Here is a 13,880-nt window from a genome sequence, read left to right as displayed (position 1 = left end):
TTTTAATCAATCTAAATATTCATTCTTTAAAACTAGAGTTAGAAAATATATATCAAAGGCTGAACAATCACATGTATTTGAATAAACTCACCTTGAGAATACTGCTACACACTAGTTAGGAAGTTTTTCCTTTGTGATCCTGGCTCTGCCTCCTCCTAGCTGTATAGTCTTGTGCAAGCTAATAAAACTCTCTCTGCCTCAATTTCCCCATTTGTAAAGCAGGAGGAGTCACAGCCCAGCCTCAGAAGACTGCCGTGATTATCAACCAAGTCAACCAAAGCAAACGGCCGAGACCTGGCTGGCACTGACCGTGCCTGTATGATCCTGGCCCGCGAGCCTCATCTGTTTGAGGCGCTGGAGGAGCATTAACAGAGACTGGCACCAACAGCAGGTGACCTGGGGCCTTGTTCACTGTCACAAACCTCATTATAGGAAAAGGCAAACGCCAAGAAATCAGGGGATTCAAACAAAAAAGCATGGTTGGAAATGAAAACAAACAAACAAAATCTCTCAAGAGGTAAGCTGCTGTGACTGTTAATTCCTGGCCCTGGACTTTTTCCAGAAACCCAGTGTCAGTGAGACTGCTGGAGAGACAATGACCTTCTCCCGCACAGGCACCTTGATAAACAAAGTCACTGCAACAGTAAATTATCCCCCACGGTATTTAGCCAAGGGGGAAAGGCCACGCTACTAGGGTGGGGCATAAGTCATGGTCTGCACCAAGCCCTGACAATTCAAACCCTCAAGGGATAACAGGGTAGTCAGGACCTTTCTTTTCACTGAGATGAGATTCACATAAAATTAACCATTTTAAAGTGTACAGCGGCATTTAGTACATTCACAATATGGTGCAACCCTCACAGTTTCAAAACATTTTCATCCCCCTCAGAGAAAACCCTGCACATGAGCAAACTCCTCTATTCCTCCCTCCCACATGCCCTGGCCATCACCTGTCTACTTTCTGTCCCGATGCATTTCCGTATTCTGGATGTTTCATATAAATGGAATTATATGGCCAGGCACAGTGGCTCACACCTGTAATCCCAGCACTTTGGGATGCCAAGGCAGGAGAATCACTCGAGCCCAGAAGTTTGAGAACAGCCTGAGCAACACAGCAAGACCTCATCTCTACTAAAAACATAAAAATTAGCCAGGCACAGTGGCACGAGCTTACAGTCCTAGCTGCTCCAAAGGCTGAGGTGGGAGGATCGCGGGAGCACAGGAGGTCAAGGTTGCAGTGAGCTATGGTCGTGACACTGCACTCCAGCCTGGGTAAAAGGGCAAGACCTCGTCTCTAAAAAAACAATAAATGGAATTATATGATGTGTGGCCTTTTGTGATTGTCTCTTTTCATTTAGCATCTTGTTTTTGAAGCCCACCTATGTTGTAGCGTGGGTCAGCATTCCACTCCTTTTTACGGCTGGTTAGTATTTTGTTGTATGGATGGACCACATTTTGCTTATCCATCATTAGCTGACGGACACTTGGGCTGTTTCCACCTTCCAGCTATCATGAATAGTGCTGCAATGAACAACTGAGTACCTGGGTCCCCCTGTTCCAATTTCCAACGTCGACACCAAGGAGTGGACTTGCTGGGTCACATGGTAATTCCATGTTTAACATTCCGAGGGGCCGTCAGAGTGCTCTCCACTTTATATTCCCATCAGTAAAGCATGAGCTTCCATCTCTCCACACCCCCACTAAAGCGAGTTATTTCTCCACCTTTTATATGACAGCCATCCTCGCAGCAGATGGGCCTTTGACAGGCCTCACTGCTAACGTGCCCTCTGCACAGGAAGTCTCCAGTGGGGAGCTCCTTGGAAAGGGATGGGAGTGCACTTTGCAGAGACAGACTGGAAACAAGGGCTTACCCGACCCCGTTTGGGCTCTCCCCCATGCCCCATCTGATCTCACCACTTCCACTCAAGTTTCGCAGGAGCAGGAGAGCCCAGGAGGAAAACCTCCAGCCCGGACTCAATGTCCAGCAGCAGGGGGCTGTTCCCAGCTCTGAAACAGAGGGGCTGTGCCGGCTGAGTCTGGGCATTGCACGGACACAGCCCAGGCAGCCAAAACAAAGCAGACCCACCCTCTGCATCAACTCGAAGAAACTGAAAGGTGGGCCACACCATCTCCTGAGGTCAGGAGTTCAAAACTAGGTTGGCCAATGACGTGAAACTCCATCTCTATTAAAAATACAAAAAAAAATTAGCCAGGCATGGTGCTGTGCACCTGTAGTCCCAGCTACTTGGGAGGCTGAGGCAGGAGAATTGGTTGAACCCGGGTGGCAGAAGTTGCAGTGAGCCGAGACCACACCACTGCACTCCAACCTGGATGAGAGTGAGACCCGTCTCAAAAAAAAAAAAAAAAAAAAAAAAAAAAGAGGGGAAACAGAGACAAGGGCATGAGGACGGGTGTGGCCTGGGGGTTTAACAAGAAGAGTCAAGAGTGGAAAAGCTCCCAAAGGTCACATTCCAGCTGAGTATTCAGACTCACAGGTCATTCACCAGGAAGTGGGAACAGCACGCACGGGGCACAGGCAAGAGCGTTGGGATCAGCAAGGCAAGGGTGGAACTCGGGGCACATGGGAAGGCAGCAGAGGGCTGCAGCAGAAGGGGGCCCAGGCCTGACTCCACCCAGCCCCTCACTTCCATCCCACCCCAACTCCCGCTTTCTGCCAGAAATAGGCTCCCCTACTGTGGTCGGAGAACAGCAGCAGAGTGCAGCCTGGCCAGCCCTCACCATCCCCAGACAGCCGGGAGAAGCACGCAGGGCTGGGCAAGTGCCAACAGGCAGGACAGGAGCCCAGAAATGCACAGAAGCAGCGCAGACCAGGGCAGGCCCAGGAGATGACAGGAAAGGCTTGGACACAGAGCCAGGCTGGCAACGCCACTTTTTCAAGCAGGAGAGAGGAGGGTGCATGGGAGCCCCCAGTAGGAACCCCAAGGCTGGTGCCAGTGAGGTGGGAAGGTGGGCAGCCCCTAAGAACACAGCGCTGTCCCCGGTACTGCCATTCTTAGTGCCTGCAGAGTGCTGCTGAAGGGACGTGTCTCCGAATGGCTCAAGGACAGCCCGTCTGCTTTGAGAGCCCCATGCCAGGCAAGATAAAAAAATGGCAATGGTATGGTGGCTCATGCCTGTAATCCCAGCACTTTGGGAGGCCGAGGCGGGCCGGTCACCTGAGGTCGGGAATTTGAGACCAGCCTGACCAACATGGAGAAACCCCATCTCTACTAAAAATACAAAATTAGCTGGGCTTGGTGGCGCATGCCTGTAGTCCCAGCTACTCGGGAGGCTGAGGCAGGAGAATTGCTTGAACCTGGGAGGCAGAGGTTGCAGTGAGCCGAGAGCACCATTGCACTCCAGCCTGAGCAACTGCATCTCAAACAAAAAGGAAAAAAAGAAATGGCAATGATACAAAGTGTTCCACCGTTCATCTATCCTCGCCTCAATCTCTTTGATCAGGCCAGACATCTAATTAATTTGTAGGAGGGCATGAAGGCGTTTAATGCATTCTTATCTCTCTCTAAATCCAAGTTCCTCAGCTTTCAGTCCCTGGCAAGTTTTCTCAGTGTCATGGGACTTTCAGACTACACCTGGGTACATGGGGTGGCCTCTTCCCTGCAAAGTTGTGCATAACACAACCCTACATTGGCCTCGAGACTTCTGTAGGTTCCCTTCTATCAAGTTCTCCTAAAGGACAATGCATGCCAGGTGTGGTGGCTCACGCCTGTAATCCCAGCACTTTGGGAGGCCGAGGCAGGTCCATAACCTGAGGTCGGGAGTTCGAGACTAGCCGGACCAACATGGAGAAACCCCGTTTCTACTAAAAATACAAAATTAACCGGGCATGGTGGTGGACGCCTGTGATCCCAGCTACTTGAGAGGCTGAGGCATGAGAATAGCTTGAACCCAGGTGGCGGAGGTTGCGATGAGCCGAGATCGCGCCATTGCACTCCAGCCTGGGCAACAAGAGTGAAACTCCATCTCAAAAAAAATAAAAAAAAAAAAAGACAAAGCACACTGATGCTAGTGCTGAGAGCGCACATCAAGGTTGCTTGTACCAGTGGAGCTCGAATGGAGCAGTTTCATCCCCCAGGGGGCATTTGGCAATGACTGGAAAAGTATGCAGTTGTCACAACTGGGGGAGAGGAGTGCCGCTGGCATCTAGCAGGCAGAGGCCAGGGATGCTGCTAAAAATCCTACAGTGCACAGGATGGCCTCACGACAAGCAAGTGTCCATCCCAGACACTGGTAGGGCTGAAGGTGAGAAAACCTAGCTTCTGAGGATGTGGGGCAGTGGAACAAAATGGAAGCGGAACTTGATACAAGGGAACCCACAGAAGTCTCGAGGCCAATGTAGGGTTGTGCTATGCACACCTCTGCAGGGAAGAGGCCACCCCATGTACCAAGGGTGTACTCTGAAAGTCCCATGACACTGAGAAAACTTGCCAGGGACTGAAAGCTTTCCATCATCAAGCCTATAATCCCAGAACTTTGGGAGGATAATTTGAGACCAGGAGTTTGATACCAGCCTGGACAACATACTGAGACTTCGTCTCTGTCAAAAATACAAACCTTAGCTGGGTGTGGTGGTGCGTGTCTACAGTCCCAGCTATTCAGGGCCCTGAGGTGGGAAGATCGCTTGAACCCGGAGGCAGAGGTCGCAATGAGCCAAGATCACAACACTGCACTCCAGCCTGGGTAACAGAGCAACACCCTGTCTCATAAAAACAAAAACAGAAGTCCCAGCAGCCCATAATAAGTGACCAAGATTTTTTGTTTGACCAGACTTTAGTCACGCTCCTGGGCCCATCTGTGTACTTCTCTGTAAAATCTGGTTTTAGCAAAAACAAAACAAAACAAAAACCACCAAACCACCCATCCTTGTTATTTGATCACCATTATCTGTTTACTCGCTGTCTAATCAGGTTTAACGCTTAGGTTAGGGATATCCAATCTTTTGGCTTCCCTGGACCACACTGGAAGAACTGTCTTGGGCCACACATAAAACCCACTAACAATAACTGATAAGCGCATATATCTACATATATGGCAAAAAAAAAATCTCATGTTTTAAGAAAGCTTATCAATTTGTGTTGGATGTCATTCAAAGACGTCTTGGGCCACATACGGCCCACGGGTTGGACAAACTTGCCCTAGCTGATGTCTGATCACCCTGGCCTGCCTTCAGTGAGAATCTGCTAGGTCAGCTTGCCCAGAATCCACCTTAGCACCCTGATCTTTCCTCAGTCATTTTCCCTCCACTGATCCCCACCCTGCTTCCTGGCTTCCCACCTGCCCATGCTATAATCACAGTTGAGCCCAATCTTTCTCCTTTACTACAAAATCCCATGGCTGTGGTCCCTATACCCATTGCAATGGTCTTCAATAATTAATGTGCTTTTAATAAGCATCATTAAGTAATTTCTTTAACATAAGGTTGAGAAGATTAAATAAGGTAACCCAGGGCATTTCATCTGCTTACTGGAGGTCAGAGACAGAATAATGGGCCCAAGACAACAGAGAATGGCTCCTTGAGTTCTTGTCTTGGAACAAGAGAAACTGCCCTGCTTGGAAGAAACGGAAGGTTGCTCTGCCTCCGTGATGGAGGGATGGACAGGGGCCGATTGTGTGCAGGATGGGCCCCATGGTTCCCACTAGTATCCTAGGAATGGCTCAGTCATCTCCTGCTCAGAGCTCCTCCAACAGGCTGTTACATGGCTGCTTCCCACCCTGCCTGCCAAGCCCCAACTCTCTACTCTAAGGGCCGCGCATCCCTAGAGCCACACAAGGGGCCCTCTGTACCCCCACAAGCTGGGGAGAGTCCAACTGCCTCATCTGGACAGGCTTCAAAGTCCTGTCTGTGTCTCAGAGCCCAGAGGCCCTTGTGCGAATGGGCAGCTTGAACCTGGGCAAGGAGTTCCTACGGGCCAGAAGGTGACCTGTCCTGCGCTGGCCACCTATATGGCCTGGGAACAGTTATCAGCTCACTGTCCTGGAAAAGCCCAGATGGGTGTGGTCAGAATACAAGAATGAAGACCCCCTCCACACACACTTCAGTGTCTACCCCAGACTCGCCTCCTCCGCAGAGGCATCGCTCCCTTTCCGCATCTCTACAGGCTCCGAATCCCCCTTCAACACGGCTGGCCTTGGCCTTGGGGAAGGCACCTCCCCACCCTCTTACCTTGACCACAGGAATAGCAGGAGGTGCAGGATGAGTCTGATCCCCCGAGGAGACCCTCCCTCCATCCCTCCCAGCTGTCCCCACCCCCTCACCTCCCCACAGCCTTCACCTCTCCCTCCCTCGACCCGAGGGCCTGGAGACGCGTGGGAGGCCAGGGAGGGGCCGGGCTCAGGCCTACTCTGGACCCATCTGCTCCAGTCCCCACCTCAGCTGGACCTGCGCCTCCGGCTCAGCTCACTGCGGCCCTCAGCCCACGTACCTACCCTGCCGGGCTTCCTGGTACTCTCCAGTCAGGACCAGCAGCCCACGGGATCCTCTCGAGAGCCGCCCCTTCCCCGTTGCCAGGCAACACTACTGAGGGGCAGTCACTTGGCCCAATCGTGGAAGCGGAGGTGTGGGGCGGAACCCAAGAGACGAGTCAGCCAATGGTAACGCACCTCACAGGGAGTGGGCTGAACATGGTGGGTGCGGCTGGGGGCAGGGCCGCGGTCTCCGGCCCGGCTAAGTGCGTACCGAGGAGGCGCCTGAAGAGGACGGCCAAAGACTCAGGCCAGGCAGCGCCTAAGGCCAGCAGTGGTACCTGGGGAGAAGGGGTATCTGGGCTGGGCGCTGGAGTGGAGTAGCCAGGGTGTGGGAGATCTGGGGGAGAGGCTGAGCTTGGGGGTGAAGACACCCGGGGGAGGAGAGCGGCCCACGTGGAGACAGCCGAGAGGAGGTGGGACCCTCCCCTGCAGAGGCCTCCGCAGTGCAGCCTCCTAGGCCCCAGGCAACTCTCCTCTGACTCCCTGGCCTGCTGGTCCTGGCCTAGAGCCTCGGGTCCGCCTCCCCTGGGGCCTCCCTCTGCCAGCTGCCCCTACCTCGCTCTTCCCTGGCACCAGGTCCTTCCCAGCAGCCATCAGGCGCCAGCTCCACAGCCTGGCTAAACAGACTCCCTCCACCCCATATGCGCCTCTTCAGCCAGTCCCCCTTCACTCCAAGACGTCTGAAGCTGTCACCCCACTTCTTTACCTCGTTCTTTCTCAAACCCACCAAAACCTGGTCCCGGGGGCCTGATCACTACATCCAAGGGGCGCCTTGGGTCCTCGCAGGCAGGGTTTGGCGCTTGGTGATCGTGCTCTCATCAGACCTCTCTTCTTGGGCACCCCGGCACTCATTCCCAGCCTTGGATCGCTCACTGTCCCTAGTGGTCTTACCTGGGCCCTGCTGGCTTCTGCCCTGGAGTTTCTCGGCTTCTCCCTACTCTCTCCACCCCACACATCCTCCCTGGGGTCCACCTTCCTGCAGATTAAGCTCCCGCATGTCCGCAGTACCGGTTCCCTACCCTGCAAGACCTGCTGGTTTTCCAGCGTGGAAAACCGTGATTTCGCCCGCCAACGTCCGCTCACTTAACAGGTACCTCCACGAGGCTGTTTCACCAGCGCCTCAAACTCAGCCTCTTTCCTCCAGAACTGAGTTTACCTCCTACCTCGGTGCATCATCTCCCCTTCCACAGCCTGAGTCAGAGACCCGGAGTCACTGTGGACACAGCCTCCCTACTCTCTCCTCATGTTTGAGTGCTCACATCTGACCTCCAGGATGTGCCCTCCGTCTGCCCACTCTCCTTCGTGTCCCCAGGGCCCATGGTCCACGCTGGATGGCAGTAATGGCCTCCTTCCTTCCTGCAGCTCATCCGCCACACTGGGACTATAAAAACCCACCTGGTGAGGCAGGCGGACTGCTTGAGCTCACGGGTTGGAGACCAGCCTGGGTAACATGACAAAACCCCATCCCTACAAAAAAAAATAGCTGGGTAGGGTGGTGCACATCTATACTCCCAGCTACTCAAGAGACTGAGGAGGGAGGATCACGTGACCTCGGAAATTGAGGCTGCAGTGAGCAGTGACTGTGCCACTGCATTCCAGACTGGGTGACACAGTGAGACCCTTTCTCAAAACAACAACGAAAATCCACCTGACCACTCATCAAGCTGGAATAACAGGCTCAGATAAAACCAGCCGCAAAGTTAACAAGGAATCCCGTTTTTCAAGGACACACTGCAGCAGTTAGCACATGTCACAATGGCCCCGTCTTTGAGGGACAAACAGCTTTCCTACTCACCGAGATCTTTGCTCCCTCAAATCACTGATTTCCCAGAACTTTGCTATCTGAAATACAATCAGTAAGAAAGAAACAGCCTGCTCGTCCCTGGAGGGTGTAAGTCACTTTGATACCGAAGCAGCTTGGGTTTCCAACCTGGAGGAAGAGCCCCACATGGTCCACTTTCGGGCACAGTATTCCGTAACTATCATGACCTGGGGACTCCCAAAAAAACCAGAGCCTCTTTGCAGACCAGGCCTGATGTCGCCCGCCTCGCACTTAGCCTTGTTCTGAGCCCGTCAGAAGCCTGCCTCATCTACGCCTGTAATCCCAGCACTTTGGGAGGCGAAGGCAGGTGGATTACCTGAGGTCAGGAGTTCAAGACCAGCCTGACCAACATGGTGAAACTCTGTCTCTACGAAAAATACAAAAATCAGCCGGGCATGGTAACGGGCATCTGTAATCCCAGCACTTTGGGAGGCTGAGGCGAGTGGATTACCTGAGGTCTGGAGTTCCAGACCAGCCTAGTAAAACCAGGTGAAACCCAGTCTCTACTTAAAATACAAAATTAGCTGGGCGTCGAGGTGGGTGCCTGTAATCCCAGCTACTCGGGAGGCTGAGGCAGGAGAATCACTCCAACCTGGAGGTGGAGGTTGCAATGAGCTGAGATTGCGCCATTGCCATTGCATTCCAGCCTGGGCAACAGAACAAGACTCTGTCTCAAAAAAAAAAAAAAAAAAAATGCTGCCTCATCTAAACCTCACCTGAGCTCCACCCTTCCACAAGATCCTAGGAACACTCTCTTTATCTGTGTCCCATGAGCTGCCCAGGGTTCCCTGGGGCCACAGATGAACAGACCTGACTGTCAGACTACAGGCTCCATCCTGGTGGCGTCAGGCTTGTTGGGTTGACACAACCGTAAGACCACCAGGCAGCATTTGTCTCTACGGTTTGCAAATACCTACTGCACACCTACTACGTGCCAGGCACTATGCCAGGCAGTGGTGACCCAGCAGTGAGCAAGTGCCTCTGACTTCCTCATGCTCCACCTCCAGCACTCAGTCCCTGCTTGCCGAAGAAGTGGGGCATGACGGGTACACTGAGGGGAGAGGGATGGTTAGGGAGGGGGTGGCTGCCGATTAGATAAGGAAACAAAACAAGGACACGGAAAGGTTGAGGGTGAGGCTACCAGCAAAGCGAGAGGTGGGATTTAAAGACACAAACAGGAACCTCTAGGCTTGAAAATAACTCAGGGGCCATCTGGACATTTTCCTTTCTCGCGTCAAGGGTCTGCTGCCTTTCCAAGCCTTTTCATCATCAGAATCCAGCACCACCTTCCCAATACCCCTGGAAGGGAGGCATTGCTCCCATCATGAAGACAGTGGGGTTCAGAGAAGTGACTTATCCAGGAACACACTGCTAGAGGGCGGGGACTCTGGGCCCCAAGTCTGAGTCAGGGGCTCTTCCCGGTATGGCACACTCGCTGCTGTGGAAGTAACCTGGTTTGATCATTCTGCAGCCATTTCTGTGGACTGGGAAGATGGAGCCTCTGGGTTTCAAAGACTCCACGGGGTCAGCCCACAGTGGGCATTGTACTTGGAGGGGGAACCCAAGAGGTCCCAGGGAAGAATTCATTTCAGAGCAAGTCTCGGGTGATCAGAGTACGTACGGGCTATCCTCCAGCCCAGAGGTGCCAGTTGACAGGGACTCCATCAAGCCACCAGGCTGTAAGGTGATGGTGGCACAGAGCTTCATAGCTGGTGTGAGGAAGTGGTGGAGAAGAGGCTTTGCCCTCTGCCTCCTCCCTCTCCCGCCATCAGGTGGCCCACCTGGACCACCCCTGGCCTCCCAGTTCCACAGCTGCCTCACTCGCTGCCTGTTTCTCTCCAACTCGCTCACTCTAGTAAGAGAAAATCACATTACCCCACTTCTGAAAGCCCTTCAAAGCCTTCTTGCCATGGTTCACAAGGCCTTGCCTAATTTCTAATCTCACCTGCCGCCCGATTTCTAATCTCACCGGAATGTGCTCTCCTCCTGCCTTTCTGCCGGCACTCGGAGCAAGGGAAGCCTTTTCTTGCTCACTCTTCCCTGGGCGGGGCACCACCAGGTTGTGGCCTGGACCCACCCTTGTCACCTTCCAGGTTTGGGCTCACCACGTTCTCTCCGGGAGGTCTGCCTCCACCACCTCAGGCCGCCCTGCCCCTCTGCTTCCTGCTCGCGTCTCCCTGATCAGCTAGCGTGGCCCTCTCTGCTCTCCCCCATTGGTTTATTTTGCTGTGTTTGTTTCCTCCTCTCCCCACCACACTCCCAGAACACAGCCTCCTAATGAACACACCCACCAGGTTTGCCTTAACACAGAGCCAAGTGCCTGGCAGCCGGTGGGTGCCAATAAATATCTGTTCCAAGAAGGAAAGGATAGGGTTCCCACTTGCAATGACGTCATTTCGACTCCAGCCTGATTAAGCAACAGCAGCGCCAGCACCTGCCAAAAAGAGCTCCGCAGTGTACGTGGCCATGCTCAACCGGTGAATTCCAGCCAATGACGGGAAGGCTGGCATCTCAGCCTGCCACCCCGATTCGGGGACACAGGATGACAGCAGCTGTTGTGTGCCCACCCAGCTGTGCCAGCCTTTGGGGAGCTCCCTGGTTCCAACATCAGCTGATCAGGGCTGGATACGCTGCCCATCCAGGTGTCCTCATCTCCTGCCAACCAGACATCTTTTTTTTTTTTTTTTTTTTTGAGACAGCCTCGCTCTGTTGCCCAGGCTGGAGTATAGTGGCGCGATCTTGGCTCACTGCAACCTCTGCCTCCCGGGCTCAAGTGATTCTTCTGCCTCAGCCTGCCAATTAGCTGGGATTACAGGCACCCGCCACCACAGCCAGCTAACTGTTACATTTTTAGTAGAGAAGGGGTTTCACCATATTGGCAAGGCTGGTCTCGAACTCCTGACCTCAGGTGATCTGCCTGCTTCGGCCTCCCACAGTGCTGGAATCATAAAGGTTAGCCACTGCACCTGGCTGGTCACTTCTTACTTTTTAAGCTGGAACAAAAATAGAAGGCTTTCTGCCTGAGGGCAGCAGCCCTGGCTGGTGACAGTGCACAAGGTAGGGCCCCTCACCAACAAATTGCTCTGAGATCCGAGGCCACTGTCCCAGGAGACGCAGCTGCACAGACTAACTCATCTACAGCCAGGGTACCCCCAGCCCTGCCTGCCAATGACACAAGTGAGTAGCCCCAGCTCTTCACCTCGGCTTCTCAGAGTAGGTGCCTGTCACCTGCAGCCAAGGCTCCTGATGCCCAAGACGCACGGGCCTTTAGACATGAAGGACTGGACCCTGTTTCCAGCCCTTACATCCCTGTACTTCCTGCACACATCAACCAGCTAGGTGCGTCTTTTTCAGTGCCATCCGAGGTAGTGGCATTTTTCACAGAGCAACAGTTTTTTGTAGGCTGAGGCACACCAAGGGTAGACAGCAATGGTGGCCTCTCAGGTGCAGGCACTAGGGGGTCCGCAGGAGCAAACAGGAGCCAATGTGTCAGCCTGGGCAACATACTGAGACTCCATCTCTATAAAATCAAAAACTTGGCCGGGCATGGTATGGCACACCCGTGGTCCCAGCTACTCAGGGAGCTGAGGCAGGAGGATCGCTTGAGCCTGGGAGGGTGAGGCTGCAGTGAGCCGTGATTGCACCACTGCACTCCAGCCTGGGCAGGAGAGTGAGATCCTGTATTAAAAAAAAAAAAAGACAAAATCCCCCAGAAAACCACAGGAGCAAACGCGAAGCGGCACTGTTTGAGAGCTACCGAAGTGGCGCCACCTCGTGGCCATACCCTCCAGAAACAGGCTACACTCCAATCTGCCCACCTGCGTGGTTGTAAAATTACTCTGTTTTTGATGGAGTTTCACTCTTGTTGCCTAGGCTGGAGTGCAATGGCGCAATCTCGGCTCACTGCAACCTCCACCTCCCAGGTTCAAGCGATTCTCCTGCCTCAGCATGCCGAGTAGCTGGGATTACGGGCATGGGCCACCACACCCGGTTAATTTTTGTATTTTTAGTAGAGACGGGGTTTCAACACGTTGGCCAGGCTGGTCTTGAACTCCTGACCTCAGGTAATCCACCCGCCTAGGCCTCCCAAAGTGCTGGGATTACAGGCATGAGCCATCGTGCCTGGGTATTGTCAATTTTTTTAAATAAGACATTTATATTACTTGACATTTTGCATATAAAGTGAGACTGCCTCTTTTAAAAATATACATCATGCTATTTCCACCAGCTGCTGCTCCCTGGGATGCCCATGGGCTGTCCAGCTGTCCCCTGGGCACCAGCTTCTGTTTTTTTATGCTGGCTTTGGGCACTGAACCCTCCTTGGCTCCCATGGGTCCTCACCAGGCTGGTCCTGCCATCCACAGCGGTGCCTCTGCTAGCGACATCCCCGCCCAATTTTCCACGTTCAGCTTTGACACCTCCACAGAAAGGCTGAGACACCACGGGGCCCCCACTGTGGCTGAGCATCCACTCTCTCTTCCCCATGTGCTCCTTGCCCCTGACTCCCCATTTCTGGAACCCAAGTTTGGGCTGCACGGACCACCTTCTGGGCCAGGCTGTTAGGAGGCCACTACCAAGCAGCAAACACAGGAGCAGCTGCGCCCGGAGGAGGCGCCTCCAGCAGCCTCCAGCAGCACTCGGTGAGGCAGGCAACGATCCATACGTGCCGTGAGCATGGAGCCGGAAGCCGCGGCTGACTTGTGCAGCAGAGGAAGTCGAGTTCATTTGACTGAACTTATTCTCATTTCGGTTTGAATGGCCACGTATGGCAGGCAGTTACTGTATTGTGCAGTGCTTGCTGGACCACATGCAACATTTCAAAATCAAAAATCAAAAATAAATATACGGCCCACCCACTAGGATGGCTAACATTTTTTTTTTTTTGGACTTTTTTTTTTAATTTTTTTTGCACACAAAAACAATAAACATTTTCTAAAAATACATACAAACAAAAAGATGCGTATCAAACATATTAGGAAGGTTGCACATGGGAAGACGGGGAATAGAAATGGGGAGTGGGAATCAAAATAAATGAGAGAGGGACTTTATATGGATCAGTGATAATAACTCAATCCTCTATTTGATGAAGAAGGAGAAGGAAGAGGAAGAAAAAGAAAGCGGGATAAAGGATCAGAAAGGGAGGGAAATAGAAAAAATTAGAGTATGACTCCAGGATATACCTGTTTTGTTGTCACTGAGTTGATTGGTTGGTTTGTCTGTTGTATTTTTCATATGTTTCGCCATGTTGGCCAGACTGGTCTCGAACTCCTAGCCCGAAGTGATCAACCCGCCTCGGCCCCCAGAGTGCCGGGACCACAGGCGTGAGCCACCACGTCCAGCCCCCAGATTGCTTCTGGCCTCCGTGGTATACCGCCCAGACGGGGCGGTCGGGCAGAGGCGCTCCTCACTTCTTCCCAGACGGGGCGGCCGGGCAGAGGCGCTCCTCACTTCCCAGACGATGGGTGGCCGGGCAGAGGCGCTCCTCACTTCCCAGACAGGGTGGCCGGGCAGAGGAGCTCCTCACTTCCCAGACGATGGGTGGCCGGGCAGAGGCGCTCCTCACTTCCCAGAC

General features: G+C 53.2%; 1 protein-coding gene across 4 annotated transcripts in view; it reads right to left on the bottom strand.

The window, feature by feature from the left end:
* The window catches only part of MEAK7 (MTOR associated protein, eak-7 homolog), a 33,889-nt gene extending 26,406 nt beyond the window's left edge, over positions 1 to 7,483 (bottom strand). Inside the window, exons 1-2 of one of the 4 annotated variants that reach the window (XM_032156302.2) lie at positions 6,448 to 6,485; positions 4,576 to 4,697 (exon numbers count right to left, since the gene is read on the bottom strand). Coding sequence is in view for 1 of the 4 variants with exons in the window: in XM_058440430.1 (XP_058296413.1) it covers positions 7,378 to 7,442 (65 nt within the window). In the remaining 3 variants the exon portion in view is untranslated. Of the gene's footprint in view, positions 1 to 1,542; positions 1,685 to 4,575; positions 4,698 to 6,447; positions 6,490 to 7,377 lie in introns of those variants that run through there. The other 3 variants (XM_058440430.1, XM_032156299.2, XM_032156303.2) reach the window with 3 other exon arrangements.
* Between the last annotated feature and the right edge of the window lie 6,397 nt (positions 7,484 to 13,880).

The sequence above is a fragment of the Hylobates moloch genome, unplaced genomic scaffold (assembly GCF_009828535.3).
Source record: "Hylobates moloch isolate HMO894 unplaced genomic scaffold, HMol_V3 SCAFFOLD_6, whole genome shotgun sequence".
NCBI classification, from domain to species: domain Eukaryota; kingdom Metazoa; phylum Chordata; class Mammalia; order Primates; family Hylobatidae; genus Hylobates; species Hylobates moloch.
Note: the sequence above shows the minus strand (reverse complement) of the source record. Positions and strands in the feature narration are given on the sequence as shown.